The 18,301-nt window shown below is 43.2% G+C and overlaps 1 protein-coding gene across 8 annotated transcripts in view; it reads left to right on the top strand.

The window, feature by feature from the left end:
• The first annotated feature begins 904 nt into the window (after window positions 1-904).
• Window positions 905-18,301, top strand: part of dnm2b (dynamin 2b) — a 31,255-nt gene continuing 13,858 nt past the window's right edge. For 2 of the 8 annotated variants that reach the window (XM_011480898.4, XM_004066318.5), the window contains exons 1-10: window positions 905-1,585; window positions 10,725-10,798; window positions 11,228-11,377; window positions 11,458-11,661; window positions 13,367-13,465; window positions 15,369-15,529; window positions 15,713-15,855; window positions 15,933-16,068; window positions 17,089-17,156; window positions 17,310-17,448. In XM_011480898.4, coding sequence (XP_011479200.1) covers window positions 1,425-1,585; window positions 10,725-10,798; window positions 11,228-11,377; window positions 11,458-11,661; window positions 13,367-13,465; window positions 15,369-15,529; window positions 15,713-15,855; window positions 15,933-16,068; window positions 17,089-17,156; window positions 17,310-17,448 — 1,335 coding nt within the window. In that variant the 5' untranslated portion in view covers window positions 905-1,424. Of the gene's footprint in view, window positions 1,586-10,488; window positions 10,533-10,724; window positions 10,799-11,227; window positions 11,378-11,457; window positions 11,662-13,366; window positions 13,466-15,368; window positions 15,530-15,712; window positions 15,856-15,932; window positions 16,069-17,088; window positions 17,157-17,309; window positions 17,449-18,301 lie in introns of those variants that run through there. The other 6 variants (XM_020706374.1, XM_020706370.1, XM_020706377.3 and 3 more) reach the window with 4 other exon arrangements.

Here is an 18,301-nt window from a genome sequence, read left to right as displayed (position 1 = left end):
AAATAATGTGACCAAAAGAATAAGATCACCCTAGATGTGTTCTCTAATTAACATCATTGGTGTCTACAATCATGTAATCAGTCAGCGGGCTTATATGAAGGGCTACAGGTACCACACTCAACATGGACCAGAGGAGGCAAAAGATATAGTCGTCTCAGGACATTAGAAAGAAAATTATACGCAAATATGTTCAAGGAAAAGGCTATAGGATCATCTCCAAGCAGCTTGATGTTCCTTTGACTACAGTTTCACATATTATTCAGAATTTTAAAATCTATGGGACTGTGAGAAGGTAGAAAATCCATTTATAGGTGTTCACGACGACCTGTCGCCCGCAGCATGCTTGCAGAAGAAAAGGCATGGATGTTTTTGTTCTATGGGATCACTGAACTGTCAATGATCTTCAAATTGTACGCAGACCACCTGCATTCGCCCATTCTCTTCCCACAGACGGCCATTTTCCACCCGGGGTGTTGTGACCAAGGCATTAGGTCCAGGTAAAAAGACAGTAGCTGAGTTTACGTGGACAAAAGAAATCAGAATAAACGCTTGATCAGAATAAAAATGCATCATGTAAACACGCTAAACACGCCGTTCATGATCCTCCGCCCCGATCAGACTCATTCGGATCAAAATTTCTTTCCGATTGTTGATCCGATCGTAGTGCACATAAACAGTTCATTCTGGGTCTCTACTGCTCAGGTTTATGTCATGAATTGCTTTTAAAAAAATTTACAAAATTTTAAAAGCATTAGCTTAGTGATGCACTACATAGTTTTTCAGTAGTTAGGGGGGTATGGCGGGAATTCGGGCACAGCTGTAGCCTCATGGATTTATTTGTCTGACAGTGGAAGCTTTAGAAAGGGGCGGAGCAGGGAGCTTGTGGCCCCGCCCAGTTTATTTTCTACTTCGCAAGTACAATCGTTTATAAAACGGCCTTTTTATCTGATTCACAGCGAGTATGAGCAAAGTTATATTAGGAATACAGTTTCAATCTTACCTTTCTAACATATGTCCTCCATCATCAGAAGAATGCAGCAAGAACACATTAAAAACGCCCAAAACCCCATTTTCAGCAGAGCGGGTCTGCGTGGGTGACTGACACTCCAGCCGACCAATCATCAATTGACTTGTTGCCTGGAGGCGGGGCCTCCCTCCCTCCTTCCCTCCCTCCCGACAGGCGCTGGGTGTCGCCTCTCCTGACCGGATGATGACCGAACTTTTCCCCCTGACAGGACTTCCCTCCTGCAGCCCGACGAAACCGTTAACGGAAGCTCGTTAGAACCGTTTGTTCCGCGCCGTGCCGCGTGTCACCGGGGGAACGGAGAGCCGCGCTTCCATCTGGGAACTTTGTCGCTGCAACTTTTCAACTACCGATAGATAGATAGAAGCCCCGAAAAGGGGGCTCCCGTGGGGGCGGCGCGATGGGAAACCGCGGCATGGAGGAGCTGATCCCGCTCATCAACAAGCTCCAGGACGCCTTCAGCTCCATCGGCCAGAGCTGCAACCTGGACCTGCCGCAGATCGCGGTGGTCGGCGGGCAGAGCGCCGGGAAGAGCTCCGTGCTGGAGAACTTCGTCGGGAGGTGACGTGGAGTCTTCTAACGGCTCTCCAGCTGTACCATGGCAACTATATTATGGGATGCCGTTTGGAAAGTTCTAGTAAATTATTAACAGCAATATTTAGATTTATGAAGTAATAAATGTTTACTTGGTTAGCCAGCTATATATTTAATCTAAAGTTAAATATGTTTTCCATATACTTATTATGTTTAGTTTACCAACAAAATATTTAATTTTATAAAATCATATCTTAAAAAATTAAATACCAGTATAAATATATATATAATAGTTTACAAATTAATTATGTCTTGATCTGACCTAAATAAAACATTTAAGCTTCATAACTAAAAAAAAAAAAGAAATTAAAGTCCAAATTAAATATTTAGAGAAGAGTTTAATATTTAGCTCCAAACGAAATATTCAGATCAAATACAAATGAACCTGCCGATAAGTGAAAGTGTACGGTGGCCCTGAAGTTTCAAGATACATCAACACCGCAAAAACATTTTATTGATCACAACAACAATTAAAAAAGTGAAACAAATATTTAAAAACAGCATTACATTGTAGAAAACAAATATTCCAAAAAAGAAAGAAACATTTCAAAAAACAAAAGTAATTTCCTGAAATCAAAATAAAATGTTGGAAAAACTGAACATAGTGATGAAAAAGCGTAAAGGTAGGTAGACACTCCTGACAGGTCGATGATGTTGGTCCATCATTTCAACTGAACGTTATTTGACATGAAGCGTTACTGGATATCAATGTCTCATAATTCCTGCCTTTGGCGGTTTCTTTTTGTGTTTAGTTTTTCTATCATTTTGTTTTGTCGAGTCAGTTGTTGATTTGCACCTCAGGGCAAAGCGGCACAATGGCGGACTCAGATCGCCAATCAAACAAGCCGGTTCTCTGTCAATCCTGTTCCTCACTTATCATCACACTGCTTCCTTATCAATAACTATCTGATGGTTTGCAGCAATACCTCACGTAGAAGTGGTCTGAAATGTAAACTCAAAGGGTTGTGGTTCGGTGTGGTAAAGGTTGACCAGAGTGACCCAATCCCGTGATTGCTGGGGTTGTAAAAACGGTGCCTTTAAAGCAATAAAGTTTCATAAGTCAAAGTTTGATCCAGTTTAGGTCTATGGGACACTAGTCATCTATATACAATGGAGCTTTATGGACAGGTTGCTGGTTCCACTGCCGCAGGTCTACCTCTCAGTTGTACAGATGAAGGTTTGTGGGTCACAGACAACAACAAAAGTGTGTTTTTGTGTCTATTTTTGAAGCATTTAACAAAAACAATTAAGGACTATTTTTGGTTTTAGAGGATTAAAAGCAGCAGATTATTCCTCTTAAAGCTTGCTGCATTTGCGTATGGAAGTCCGGCAAATGTCGGGGGGAAAGTCATCGTGAATGTTAATGAGGCACCTGGGCCTCTGTCCCCCCCCAGTTGCTTTTGTCCTCGTCCCAAGCGTGGACCGGCACAGACAGTGGGGGCATTGATGTGCTGGTGCTGAGGTCATTGATGATGTCACCAGCTGCGCTGTCATATGTACGTGAGACACTGGGTACCAGAAACTCCCTGAGCCTTTTGGTTCTGTTCATGACCCCCAACCCCCCCAATATGCAGCCATGGTACAATGCTGGCTCTGAGCTCACTGATGACCAGAATGTCCCCTTTGATTATTTGGATGCTCTGGGGTTTTTATGCGGCGCCACCAACAGACGGCAGTTGTTTGTCTGGGTTTGGGTCACAGAACCTCCTTCTGATTCCTGGCCATAGCTGAGGAGGAAACCCGCTTAGATTATGGGGAACGTTTCAGACATACCTCTATAAATGATTTACTTTTTCACTTTACCAGTGGTGGGCCTTCAGGGCCTTCTCTGAAGGCCTTAAAAATATCTGCATCATGTGTTCATTACATTTTGTCCATGCATACTCATGAAATCATTCCAAATGGTCTGTCCATTCCCTTTTATTGTGTTTATGATGGTTCTGCTGCTTCCAGAAAGACGGATTTTCACATTGGAGCATTTAACCAATCGCAGTTCAGCTGTCCTCTGTTGCCAGGCAGGGTAAGGGCCTTCAGCAAGAGTTGTGAAGGTCCTGTGAGGCAAAATCGACAGAAGTTTCAGGAAGTCACATACAGCCTTGTCCAGTTTGACACAGAGGAGACCTTTTTGATCCGTCTCAGTTAAAAACAGACTGACTGTAACGCATCCATGGAGGATCTAGCAGGAAAATCTCCCACTGATATCCTCGACTTCCTTCATCAGAAACATCTGAGTGAATCATGAAGCAGCCGTACAGACTTGTGTGTTTGCCGCTGACCGTCCTCATGTCCACTGCGTCTGTCCACTGGACATTTTCAGCTCTAAAGCGAATTACAGAAACACATCTGGACAGACTCAGCTCTCAGTAGGGGTGTAACGGTACACTAACATCTCAGTTGGGTTTTCATAGGGCTCGGTTCGTTACATTTTCGTATTTTTTCGGTACAAAAAGGCAGAAAGAAATGACTTGTAAAATGCATTTATTGGTTTTACATAACAATAAATAAAATTGACATATGTAGGTGATCTGCTATATAAAATAATACAACTATTAGCTGTCAGGAACCAAAAACTGGATAATTAACACTGGCCTGAAAAAACAAACATCTTAACTTGCACTTTTTTTTCTTGTAAACAGTCTTCTTGTTACAGTCGGTGATGCCGTTTTAAGGGCGTTAACAGATTAGATGTGTTACTGTGGCATACGCTATCTTTATGTAACATTGTCGACACACAGCATTCGACTGATCCAACTGTCTTTGGAGATGGGGGGGTCCTTATCTCTGGCCTCACATCTGCATTAGCCATGCTGATACTGCTGACATGCTGTCACCTCCCTCACCTAAAAGCGTCTCGGTGGAAACTCACGCCTAACTTTAGTTCTGCCTCGGCGCAAAACTAAAACATTTAGATTTTTTTGAGGGGGGGGGGGGCAAGTATCAAAACGGTTCAATACAACTACGTACTACTATTATTTTCCATGTTTTTTGCTGGCTGTAGCTGCAAAACGAGATTTGTTTACTGTTTTGTATATTCAGTTTCCTTAGAGGCAGTTATTGTGGCTACAGGATTTTTCAATTTGCAATGCAAAGCTGGTTTCTGCAGCGTAAAACGGTTCATGAGGGGTTGAGGGATTCAGACAAAGCACTAATGAAGGCCTGGCTGTGTGATGCACGCTCCACCACTGGAATTGACTCACATTTTTCTTTATTAAAATTATATATTTGTTAATGTAACAAGTGTTCCCTTAGGGTTAAACATCGTTAAAGACCCAATCCAATGAAAATAACAATGGATTTATCAGGGGCCTGTTTCTGAAAGGAGGTTAAGTGTAAACTCTGAGTGCGTTAACCCTGAAATCAGGGAAACCCTGGGTTTTCCGTTTCAGAATGGGAGGTTTGTTAAACCAGAGTAATCAGAGTAAGTCAAACCCGTTTCTGAAAGAGAGGTAACTTATACTCTGAGTCAGTATCCATGGTTACTTACGCTGTGAACCTAACCTGGTCGGGAGCAGGTTTTATTCCCTAAACTCAAGGTTTCTGCCGGTCCCCTCCCCTTTTTAAAGACGAAGCGGTATTTTTCGCTTTAACCTTCATTGCCCACATTTCCGTCACACAGAGACAAGTGACAAGAATGGCTTGTCCTTTTTTGGAGGACCCAATAGACGAGGAGGCTGCATTAATTCCTAGAGAATTACATTTACGTCGTGCGAGGATTTTGAGACCTAGACTCGATTTGTCATTTCCCCATACGTTTTTGTTTGAGCATTACCGTTTTTCGTTGCAGTCAATTACATATATACAATGAAAACAACATTAGATATTGCTATGTAGATGTTTCATATGTCAAATATTGTCAATAAAGCCTACATCCATGACATGCTCACATTTGACCGGATTGAATTATGTTTTTATACTTCATTTTTAGCTGCTGCCATGTTCTTTTAATTCCTGCAGGATTGCATCTACATGAAAATGAAATCAGGGACATTGAATTAGATTAATGTAACAATTACTTTTTGGAAACACAATTTGCTAAAACTGCTTACTTTCTTAATCCCATATAAACCTATACCACTTGATCAATACAAGGGTAGACATAAGTTCACTTTTAAAAACACAATTGCATGGATTAATATTAAACTGACCAACGTTCGCAAGAGGGGAAGGTTAACAAAAAAGTCCTCTTAACGTTACCGACGTTAAATGCATTTTCCCCCAGATTGGTTCTGTACACTATGCAGCATTTCATGCATTTACACCAGGAATAACACTTCAAAAGTACACCTAAATATCCCCATTTTTTATTTCACTCCTTACGCTATTTAAAAAGTTATTATAGTCAATATTTTATAACAATGATTTAAATGCAAACTTCCGCATTAACTTGAGCAGCTATGTTTCCCACGCTAACTGTCTCTGTTTTGCAGATGCAGCGGTGTTGCTTTTCTTCTGGAATATGTGCTCATGTTCACTGTAACTCTGCAGCAGCACGTCAAGTTCAGCTGGCGAAAAATACGCAGACCTCTTTTTCCACTGTTGCCATGGTGACTCGTGATATCTGCGCTCCATTGATAATGGCTTCTTATAGTGGCGGTGCGCACGCTCACCTCCGAATCAGTCCACTCAGAGTTGATTGACCTAACTCTGATCAGCTTCTCTGAAACAGAAAACTCAGTTGTTAATCTCTCGATTGACCAACTCAGAGTTCAAGTTTAACCTCAGAGTTGGTTGAACCTCCTTTCTGAAACAGGCCCCAGGTCTTTTCCAGACGCTCAAAGTGCTTCCAATGTGTCCGTTATTCATCCATACTTGGTGATGGTGAACTACTGATGTACCACAGCTGCCCCCGGGGCAGACGGACAGAAAATGGGGTTACCGTGTTCTTGCAGCATTTTTCTAATGATGGAGGAAATATAGAAAGAAAATGGGGTTCAAATTGTAGTATTTCTTTGTTCAAATCGTTGTCAATCAGAAGCAGATAAAAAAAAATGTTGCCGGAAAATATGCTGGGCGGGGCCACAAGCCCCTTGCTCCGCCCCATTCTGAGGCATTCGGCTGTAGACAAATAGATCCATGAACGTCTGAAACCTGGATCTGAACTGCCCGGCTGGATGGCGCCAATGTTTTGGTTGCAGCGCCAATGTTGGGTTGGGGTTATGAGGGGGGCTGTAAGCTAGCAGGAGAGAGTGTAAACAGAGAGCTCTCAGCAAATGGGGATGGGGTTGCTCTGCATCAACAGCTCAGAAGTGAATTTCTGATAAACTCCTGTCGCTATGCAGAAACTATGTCCTAGAAAACGTCAGAAATTTTTGGATTATGGCTAAAAACGGCATTATCATCATAAAAAGACCAGGAAGTAATGCCTTCAGATTTTAATGAGCAGGTAAACAAAATCTGAAAAAGGTAAAACATTAAAGTGATAGTTTATGACAAACTGGTTTTTGAGATTGATTTTTTTTTTAATCTAGTAGAGCAAAAATAAGTAGTTCTAAACAAAAAGCCACAGCGTACGATGTGTTTGGCCTTCTGGTTACCTTAACAAACCAAAAGAAAGGTGATTATGAGGGCATAGAAATAAACGACAAATAATTCATTTTCCTGCTCAGAAATCGGTTCCATCGTTGAGGGAAGAGACGAGGCAGCAGTATGGAAGTCAGAGATGAGTAACATCCTGACTGCTGACAAAGCAGTCGACTTCAGGCCCAGCATGAAGCTGTCAGGCCATTGGCTCTTGCGATGCACGCCGCCCTGTGCCTGTGTTGGCTGACGGTAGTCGTGGGCAAACACACAGGCGTGGGGTATTTTCTCATTGCCTGCAGAGACATGGGATCGATGACCTGGATATGATTTGACTTCTATTGAAAACAAGTTTCCATTCTTGTCAGCGTGTCTGTAGACATAAAGAGACACGGATATAAATTATAAAATCCTATTCAGTACAAAATATTTCACAGTCATACCAGACCATATCATATCAGAGAGGTTACGCTCTTGGAGAGCTTTAAAGTCAAACTGTTCCTCCACTATCGCACGGTAGTAATGTATCTGCCTAGCTGCCTTTTTTATCATGTTGGTTTCAATCTCTGGTCTTGTGTCTTTTATGCTTTTCATGTTTATATCATGTACTCTGCTCTCCTTGTGTGCAGCACTTTGGGGCTCCTTGACTGGTGGTGGAAGGTACTCTAGAAGTGAATGAACGAAATGATTTACACAGTTAATATTTTTGAAATACAGCGTTCCTTTAGTTTATCGTGAGAGTTACAGTGCCCAGCATGAATGAGTACACCACCTTCAAAAAGTACTAATTTAATCAGTAGCTCAATGAACAGATGGATCACATCATCTTCAGTTTTACTTAAATTGGTTGAAGCAAAAATGAAAACACCCTGCAACAAAAACTACTACATCTAGTATTTTGTATGAGCGCCGTGATCTTTAAGGACAGCACCGTCTTCTAGGCATGAATGAACCATTTGGCGACATATTGGAACATCTGTCCATTCTTCAAGAAGAACCCTTTGAGAGCCTGGATGGAGACTGATGCTCCACTTGTTCTTCAGAATCCCCCCCCCCCACACCAGCAGTCCCACATCAGGACACTGTCACCGCCGTCTTTTACTGCAAGCACCATGCATTTCTCTTTGAAATCCTTACTTTTGCGACGCCGTACAGTTTTAAAACCATTAGTTCCACAAACGGTGATCTTCGTCTCATCACTCCAGAGTATTGAGTCCCGGTACTCTTCATCTTCATCATCATGGGCCCTAGCAGATTTAAGGCGTGCTTTTTCATGCATGGGTTTTAAGAGAGGCTTCCTTCGTGGACGATAACCATGCATGCTGTTCCTCTGCAGCGTGCGCCGTATGCAGTGTGCGGTCCAGTTTGGCGTTCTACTGCTTTAGCTAACTGCAGTGAACCCGCACGGCCATTTTCTTCAACCCTTCTCATCAGAAGACGCTCCTGTCCAGATGTTAGCTTCCATGGACGGCCTGGACGTCTCTGTAAGATTGTCGCACTTCCATCCTTGGATCACCTTTGCTTCAGTCATTTGACTGATATGTAAAACTTTGCTGATCTTTGTGTAACCTTCACCTTTTTTGTGCAGAAATAGGGGTGCACGATATGAGGAGAACTCGAGATATGCGATATTAGTGATCAATATTGCGATGACGATATGATTTGCGATATACAAATAGCAAAACAACCAAAAACATCATTTCCATTTCACTGCAACAATTTAAAAATGAAACTCCAAATGACCCTCGTCGACGTAGGAGGCAAACATCTAACATAAAAGGGCTCATCTGATTGGTCAACAACGCGAAAGGGTCCATCCGATTGGTCAAATGCATAAATTTGATTCATTAAATGCTTCAAGCTGCCATTAGATTGTTTTAGCTCATTTAAGGCAACCATTTATTGCGATTTTTGCCGTCTTTTGCAAAATCCATATTGCTTAGCTTGACATCGTGACAACGATAAATTTGCGATATACTGTGCAGGGCTATGCAGAAAAATGATTTCCTTTCTCAGATTTGATGACAATTCTTTGCCAAGGGGAGCCATTGCTGACAGAATGAAATGGAACGGGCTTTTCTTTATTAAGAAATGCCCTTTACCTGTGTGCTGGACACCTCTCTAATGAATCAGACTCACCTGGGGTTGAAGGCCTGTTCACTGGAATTTTGTAGCTTGGCTTCTCTCTTAAGACTATGACTGGCGTGTACTTATTTTTGCAACATGGATTGACTTAATTTGTTGGGAAAATAACAATAGCCGACCTTTGTAGGTGTATTTTGTAGTCTAGTATTTCACAGAAAATGTTGATTCTGAAGGGAAATTAAGGGTTTTCTGACAAATGTACTCATTTATGCCGGCTCTGTACACTCTAAACATGACTTACAATCGGTGAAATCCGTGAAGTAGGATTACTGATGTTCTAAGGCTGTAAAACAGGAGACACAGTAGAGGGGATTGATTGACAGGGTCTACAGCCAATCAGGATGTAGAACACAATGGACTGAAAAAATCAGTGTAAAGAGGCTGAAAGGTGAACTGTGATATTGCGAGGAAATAGTGTATTTATAAAAGATTTGTTGTCTTTTTTTGTTGTTTTTGGTGAGTATGATAAACATTTCAGACTTATCTTAAAATACTATTATTATTACACTTTATCATTTAGTACTTTTTACAAATTATTTCTAACTGTACAATAAATGGTCTTTATCACACTTGAGCCAAACTGTTCAGTTTTAAATGGGATTATGTTCATAGGTCCGCATTTCAGACTATCAAAGTGTGTTGAAACGCTGTTCTGTTGATTTCACTCCTTATTTTTTACAGTGTGTTCAGTACAGTTGCTCCAAACCGTGTTGGTGTGTCGGTTCACTGCGTAGCCTGTTGTGCGTCACTGCTGCTAATAGTGACGGGTTCCCTGTTTATCACATGGTGGTGAAATATTTTCCATCAATGTTGTTCAGGGTGGTTAACAGTTGTATTTTAACAGACATTAACAACGGTGTTTCTAATTTGGTCTATTGGATGAGACAAAATAACGGTTGGTAGAGCCCACCAATGTTTCAGTGCCAATCAAATAACCTGCTCTTAACTATAGCACACATTAATGTGCTAAAAGATTCAAGCAACTGGTTTAACATAAATGACACATCCACACACTTATAGAAGTTAAATCCGTGGTCATAAACAGATGTAACCATGTGTTTTTTTTATATAAAATGGTGCAGCATGAAGGTTTTCAGAACTTGTTCTTGGACCAGTGCTTCTCACAGTTGTTCACCTCACGGCTTATCCCCTCAGGGTCGCCACAGCCAATCAGCTTTCTCTGGTTCACACAGCTGGTTTGGCAGAGAGTTTTACGCCCATTGATGTGCAAAAATACAGATCTTCTTTTTAGGTTAGTACAACTTTAGGTGCGCTTGAGGAATTGCTTTTCGCCTTAGGAATTGTGAGGGCAGCATAGTTTTGATCAATGTATCACAGTGCAACCATCAAACAGAAACATTTATTCACTGCTGTTGACAACTGTTTTCTCAGCTATTAGATCTGTTTTGTCCATTCTAAACTTCCCATCTGTTTTTTCCTGTAGGGACTTTCTTCCCAGAGGTTCAGGCATCGTCACACGCCGTCCTCTCATCCTCCAGCTGGTCAACAGTAAAACAGGCACGTTCTCAAAAAAGACGTTTTCTTAATCCAGTGTTGGTGACATACGTGCCCCATTCTTTTGCTGGTTTCATTTTTTCACTTAAAAGGAATCGCATTCTTCTAATTAGAGAAAAAAACACCCTTAAGCAATTGTTCTTTTAATCCATCCATCCGTCCATCATCCGTCCATCCACTCTGTTTATTCTGAAAAAAGCTGGAAAGTTTGAAAATGTATATTACAGTTAAAGTGAATTTTACTGGGAGGAAACATGCAGAAAACAAAACAGAGGTCATATTTTTACCTCAACTTGTTATCATATAAAATGAGTTAACTCTTACCAGAGGAACCAGACGTTAAGTCTCCTTATGGTCATTTTTGTTCTCCTGTCCCAGATTGACTTTTTCCTTTTTGAGTTTTAATACTTCTTTTTCTTGTTAATCTTTCAGAGCATGCTGAGTTCCTGCACTGTAAGGGACGCAAGTTTGTTGATTTTGAAGAAGTTCGCATGGAGATAGAAGCAGAGACGGACCGGATTACCGGATCCAACAAGGGCATCTCCCCCATCCCCATCAACCTTCGGGTCTACTCCCCTAATGGTAGAGACAGACCAACAGTACACAACAAGTCGTCCTGCTATCCTTCTGTGTCTGATTTCATCCCCCTCTCCCCTCCTCAGTGCTGAACTTGACCCTCATTGACTTGCCGGGAATGACAAAAGTTGCTGTTGGCGACCAGCCTCCAGACATCGAGCATCAGATCAGAGACATGCTGCTGCAGTTCATCACCAAAGAGAGCTGCCTGATCCTGGCTGTCACGCCGGCAAATACAGACCTGGCCAACTCTGATGCCCTCAAGATCGCCAAGGAGGTCGACCCTCAAGGTAAGGCGGTTCGTGTTCGGGAAGGGGGTCGTGCTGGGAGATTCCTCCGGTAAATGTATTCACCATACTGCCAACCGGTTTCTTCTCTATTTACTGTTTTCAAACATAACCTGGCGCGACTCGGTTGGCTAAGTGCAGGACGGTCACATGGGAAATCATGGTTTGATTCCCCAGGGGGCGCAATGAACCTCCTTCAGACCCCCCGCGCCACCACCCACCCATGTAGCCACAAGGGGGCCCAGGCCTGGGTACCTTTGTGCCGGTCCCCAGACCGGGTACAATACAGGGTTGTGTCAGGAAAGGCACCCGGCGTAAAAGCCTCTGCCAGACCACCTGTGAGAATCAGTGAAAGCTGATTGGCTGTAGGGGTGAACACACAATAGCATTTTGTGACTGCAATGTTCTCATCAGATCAAGACAAAAACTCTGCTATGTGTGACATCACATCTTCCAGTGTTTCCCATCAGGCTCTGCAGAAGCCTGGCGATGGCAGGTATCACTGGCAGGTGTGGTGGAGTCGTGGAGGACTGAAAAAAGCAGAGCAGTCCTGAGAAACCAGGGCGTTGTCCCAGTTCCCTCACTACTATATGCATAATGCACGATGACAGGCAGCCACCACCAAATCTACTGTTGCAAAACGCCGAAAATGTAGTGAGGATCTCTAGATTGGGGAGAATATGGACCGCCGTGGAATGCATTTGAACGATTTAATGTATTTTTATATGAATCCTAGTTTTCCTCATCAGAACGCATAAATACTCTGTAAACATGTTCATATTTATTAGGTTTATGACATTTAAGGAAAAAAAATCAGGTGTTCTCAGAAGAGAGACGACCACCAGACCACCCCCACTGAGTGGCTGGCTCCCCCCACAAAGGGTCGGGGAAGGCACAGAGGATCTATGGCTGCGTTACCACTGACAATGAAATTGCACAAATTGGATTTTCAAAATAAATTTGCTTAATGGAAACTCTGAAATTTAGAAAAAACTCGCATTTCTGTAAAAACGTTTTTGTGCTTGGAGGAGGGGCTTTTTCAGGCGTATTCAAATGGACGCATTTCCAAAAACTGCAACAGAAACACGTTTTTAGATTCAACGAGCCATGTGACCAACAACCGGATGGCGATGCCCTTCTTGGTAGGAACTGGCGGCCTTGGGCGCTGCACGGCGGGCGCCACCAGAGGTCCCACAGCGTCACACAGATCATCAGAAGCTGAGCGTGTCATGAGGAATTGTTGGATCCACAGCTCCTCTGGAAAACCACCATTTCCCATTATGTCATCATCTGTAGCCCCTCCCACGTGTAAGGAGCTCGCCGCTCCACGGCCTGAAGAAGACGTCTCCTTTGATAGATGATGATGAGCGCTAGAGCTGTGGCAGAAATGTGAATGTATCTGCTGTCAATCAAAGTGTTGCTCACATCCGTTGCTGTGTTTCTCAGTGACTTATAGCGTCAATCGGTTTGTGTTTATTCACATAATTAGGATTGAATAGAAGCAGTTTTAACCAAGAAATTGTGTTTTTTACAGCATTTTTAGAATCCTCAAAACGTTTTGCACATATGTGTGATGGAAACGCAGCTACTGTCCCTTAATTCACTGACTACTGCTCCCTGTTGGACCTCTGTGGGGCTGATGAGTGTTATTGTGTGTGTCGGAGCAATGAAACATGGAAAACATGGTTTTGATATTCTTTGTCTGCAGGGCTGCGTACCATCGGCGTGATCACGAAGCTGGATCTGATGGACGAGGGGACAGACGCACGCGACATCCTGGAAAACAAGCTGCTGCCGCTGCGCAGAGGTAGCTGAGCCAAGCAAGCAGCCGACAGGCATCCAGCCGGTTCTCCACTTTACTTCTGCGTCAACAGGTTTTGTAGAGACATGGACTAGAGAGCCATGACATGTTCTGCTCCATTCCTGGAGATGGAAGACTTTTGTTTCTGTTCTCCTTAAAACAGGAGCTTAGATTGTTGAAGAACTGAAATGCTGGTAAACTAGATGATAACAAGCAGCAGTTTTTTATCTCCCTCAGCAGATCTTCAAAGAATTTTTTACCCTCCTTGGAGACCCCGTAGGTGCTAAACCTCAACCATACATGCTCAAACAAATTCCTAGAAAAACAATATTTTCTGCACTTCCACATATCAACAAAGCCTCTGCCCCTCCTGCCCTTAGGGGAGGAATCAGGCTGTCCGCTGGTGAAAACTGGACCAGACCTGTACACGGGTGACCTTCAGGAAACATCAAGGTGGTAGAGCGCTCCGTGAACCCGTAAATTAAAATGCTTATGCACGTTTTTTCTATGGCCGACAGGTCATAGGGAACGCTTAAACAGCACAAAACGGTCAGAAGGGTGAAATAGGCGAGATGCAGGCAGGCCTGATGTACAGATTTTTCCTTTTTCAATCCTCCAGAATCCTGCAGGCTGTGCAAGGAGCCAGTTAGAGCTGTTCACGTGACACGTGCACGCTCCTCGCTGCAGCCTGACTGTTAGAAATACGGAAATTAGCCAGAGTGTAGTTTGTGTAGACGTCCTACTGAGACATGTCACGTGCACACCCTGTACGTGCAGCATTTGTGGTCAGTAAGGAGCCAGAACTCACACCTTACTAACCGCATGAGTGTGGTGTGAGGACGCCGGACGACAGCATCACCCCTACGTCATGAGTTCGTGGAACTTCCATTAAACAATTTAAGCCAATTTATAGACAGGATGTACTGGATTTTTTGGTACCAGTCCTGTGTCTGTAGAGTTTGGTCATATGGTGTGAATTGTATGTTATTTTTAAAAAAATAGGCTCATGTTAATTTGTTATGAACAGCCACTAGAGGGCACTATCGGCGTGTGAATCAGCATTTGCTACTGACAGCAGTGCAGGAGAAAAATCGCTATTAAAAACCAAAACACGGGAGAATTCCTCCTCCTGAACTTTGAATCGAGACTATTTTAGTCCTGTTTTATTGTTTCTCTCCTCGGACTCATGCGGGACAGCAAGTCGTCAAACCGGTTCACAGAGAGACGGACGTACCGCTGAAAGCATCCGACATTCAGACGCGGTTCCGGTGAAGCTCATGGTACCGGGAGAATCTCTGAATGATGTCATGACCCCAGACGTGGAGACGTGATCACTCAGCCGGTTGAGGAGCTCTTCCACATGAACAAACTCGATCATCATCCGTGTCTCCTGTGCATCGTAAATGTCAATGCTGCCATGTAGCGATGAGGCTGAGATATGGCGGTAGCTCCTCCCACACGCAACCGGAGCATCATGTTTCTGAACATAGGTTTGGACAAACATTGAATTTGAATGACCTTGACTGGTGAATTAAACTCGTGGAAAGGCATCATAAAGCTGGAACTGTTTAGAAGTGACGCCCTTAAACCTTGTGCTTTTGGGGTCCAGATGACCCCACCCTTCCATTGACAAAGGTGGATAAAGGTGGAAAGATTTCATGCAATCCATGGAAACCAGTGAAGATCACAAATCATTGAAGAAAAAAGGTTCAGAGCTCTGTCTAGTGGGTCTAGATGACCCACCTCCCAATGTTAAAGTGCCTAGGATAGACCAAGGGTTACAATGTGATTTTTGTCTCCTTTTTTTGGCTGCTGCCACTTAAACTCTGGAGCAGCGTATAGTCAGACAAGTATGGTGGTTGTTTCTTGTGTTTTCTGGTGAAATCCTGACCTTGAAGCTCCTCTTTAGGCTACATCGGGGTGGTGAATCGCAGCCAGAAGGACATCGATGGGAAGAAGGACATTCGTGCCGCTTTGGCTGCTGAGAGGAAATTCTTCCTGTCGCATCCTGCATACCGACATCTGGCTGAACGCATGGGGACCCCACACCTGCAAAAGACCCTCAACCAGGTTAGATGGACACAAATGGGAGAACTAAATTTCTAACCATTGAACCGTTATTTGGTTTAGTCATTTGCGGTTGGATTGAAACTAATCCCTTCAGGTTTGGTGTCCTACAAATTTGGACTAACGTGACGTGCTGCAAAAGACGGACCGTACCAACCTGGTTGGTGTCCCTTTGTTTGTTGTCAGCAACTCACCAACCACATCCGCGACACGCTGCCGGGGTTACGCAGCAAACTGCAGAGCCAGCTGTTGTCTCTGGAGAAGGAAGTGGAGGAGTTCAAGAACTTCCGTCCAGACGATCCTGCACGCAAGACCAAGGCCCTCCTCCAGTCTGTGCTCCACGCGTACATGTGAAGATCTCTGAAACGTTCTTCAGCAGAAAATGTCTTCTGTGGAATCTTCACAGGATGGTTCAGCAGTTTGGGGTGGACTTTGAGAAGTGCATCGAGGGATCTGGAGATCAGGTGGACACCTCCAATTTGTCTGGGGGTGCAAAGATCAACCGCATTTTCCATGAAAGGTTTCCGTTTGAGCTGGTGAAGGTAAGGCGTGTTCCACACGGCCTGAGTGGTGCTGGCTAGACTGTCCAGCAGGGACCTGACAGGAGGTTAAAAGCAGGAGTTTGTTGAATTCAGAGGAGGCGTAACCTTCTAATGATCATCTGAGAATAAGAATAAGTGGAATTCTGCATGTTTGAAGGCTGTAAAACTCCTCACTGCACAATGTCTGCAGTTTTCTCAGACAGACATGAACATTTTCACACGTTTCTCTGTTATTTAAATAATCCAACTTAGAAGCTTCTTAGAAAGATAAACCCAGGATCAGAGAATAAAAAAACAAAGATCACATCACGATCCAAAGTGTATGTGGATCTGGCAAACAGGAGACGCGCCACAGAGGAGATTGATTGACAAGATCAACAGCCAGTCAGGATGCAGGACATGGTGCACTGGAAAAAAACAAAAATATGCAAAAGTGACTGACATAAATCCAGAAAACAGCAAAAGTTGAACGGCGATAAGAAGGAGAAGACTTCCACGTTAAAAAGTAAAAACCTGAAACGTACAACAAGAGCCAAAAATGTTGATATTTTAACATCAGATTAGTAAATGTGTTTTTGGTCGTTGTTAACTAAAGAGGGAACAATAGATGAACAAAGACATGAGGAAAAACAGAAATTCAGTAGCAGCTGCGTTTCCATCACACTTATGTACAAAACCTGATCAAAATGATAGAAATGTCAAAAAAACACACAACTTCACAACGACACAGTTTCCATTAAATCCTAATTCTGTGAATAAACACAAACCAACAATAAGTCCTTCAGAAACACGGATGTGAGCAACACTTTGATTGACAGCAGATACATTCACATTTCAGTTTTGGGAAAACATCCATTTGGAGACGCCTGAAAAAGCACCTCCTCCAGGATAAACTCTAGTTTTTTCTGAGTTGTGTTTCCATTAGGATCATTTATTTTCACAAATCCAATTTGCACAGTTTTGTAATGGATGGGATCAGAGGTAGAGTGACATTCTTGAATTTTACTGTTATACTTACAGATGGAGTTTGATGAAAAGGAGCTGCGGAAAGAAATCAGTTATGCGATCAAGAACATCCATGGAGTCAGGCAAGTGGAGCCAGAATCCTGTCCTCTGCCTGCTGTTTGAGCTCTGATGAAGGCGTCTGTTGGAGCTCCTCCTCTTCCTCAGTGTGTGCTCGTGTCAGCGTTTTCCCATCGGCCTTCACGTGTGCGTGTCTGTCTTGTCCGTGTGTCCTTCAGGACAGGCCTGTTCACCCCCGACTTGGCGTTCGAAGCCATAGTGAAAAAGCAGATCATTAAGCTGAAAGAGCCGTGTCTGAAATGCATCGACCTGGTCATCCAGGAGCTCATCAACACAGTCAGGCAGTGCACCAATAAGGTATCGCCACCTGAAGGTCTGACACGCCCACCAAGGGTTTTGGACTGAACAGAGAACACGCGTGTGCGTGTGTGTGTGTGTGGTACAGTCCAGAACACGCAGCAAAGGAATGAAGAGAGAAATGGATGGTTTGATGTTTGATTGTGTGAAGAAGACTTTGGCGTTCCTCGTTTCTTCAGCGTAGCCTCGGCCTGTTGGGCCCTCCTGATTGGACGTCCCCAAAACTTTCAGGGAGGGTGGCATGTTTGCCAAAGTTTTAAAGAAGGAGTCTGCTTTCATTTTGCCCTGCATGACTGAGCTTTACACCCTCGGGTCAGAGGTCACGGCTGGTCGTATCACCGTTGAGGCTTCCTGAAGTCCAGCTCCAGTGGAATTTTCATTTCTTTAGACCCTGAAGTTTCTTTTTTGATGGAACAGAATTCGGCTCAGCTTTCAGTGAAAATGAATCCTGAAGTTCATTTGTTGTTAAAAGTGATTTAGATCCCATTTGGAAAAGTTTATGACCTAATTCTGTTTCATAAAATGTTGCCCTAAAGTGTTAATTTTTCCCTGATAGATACTTAAAATCTCTCTAAACACTAACATTTAACCAGTCTGATGAATTCACCACTATGGTTTATAATCTACCTTTGAAGCTTTAACATTAATTATCTTAGTTTTTTACACATTTATCTGTGACCATCTTTAAGTCACTGTTGGTAAAAACAGCTTTGGTCATAAATCCAAACATTTATTTTTTTAAATATCTCGGCTGCAGTGTGGCGCATCAGAACGGTGGTCATCAGTGTGCTGACATGTTTATGAGGTTTTTCTTACTGGGTTTGCTTGAAAATGAGCTTTTGAAGTTGGATGA

Source organism: Oryzias latipes, chromosome 1 (genome assembly GCF_053564925.1).
Source record: "Oryzias latipes strain Hd-rR chromosome 1, Olatipes_Hd-rR_3.1".
Classification (NCBI taxonomy): Eukaryota; Metazoa; Chordata; class Actinopteri; order Beloniformes; family Adrianichthyidae; genus Oryzias; species Oryzias latipes.
Note: the sequence above shows the minus strand (reverse complement) of the source record. Positions and strands in the feature narration are given on the sequence as shown.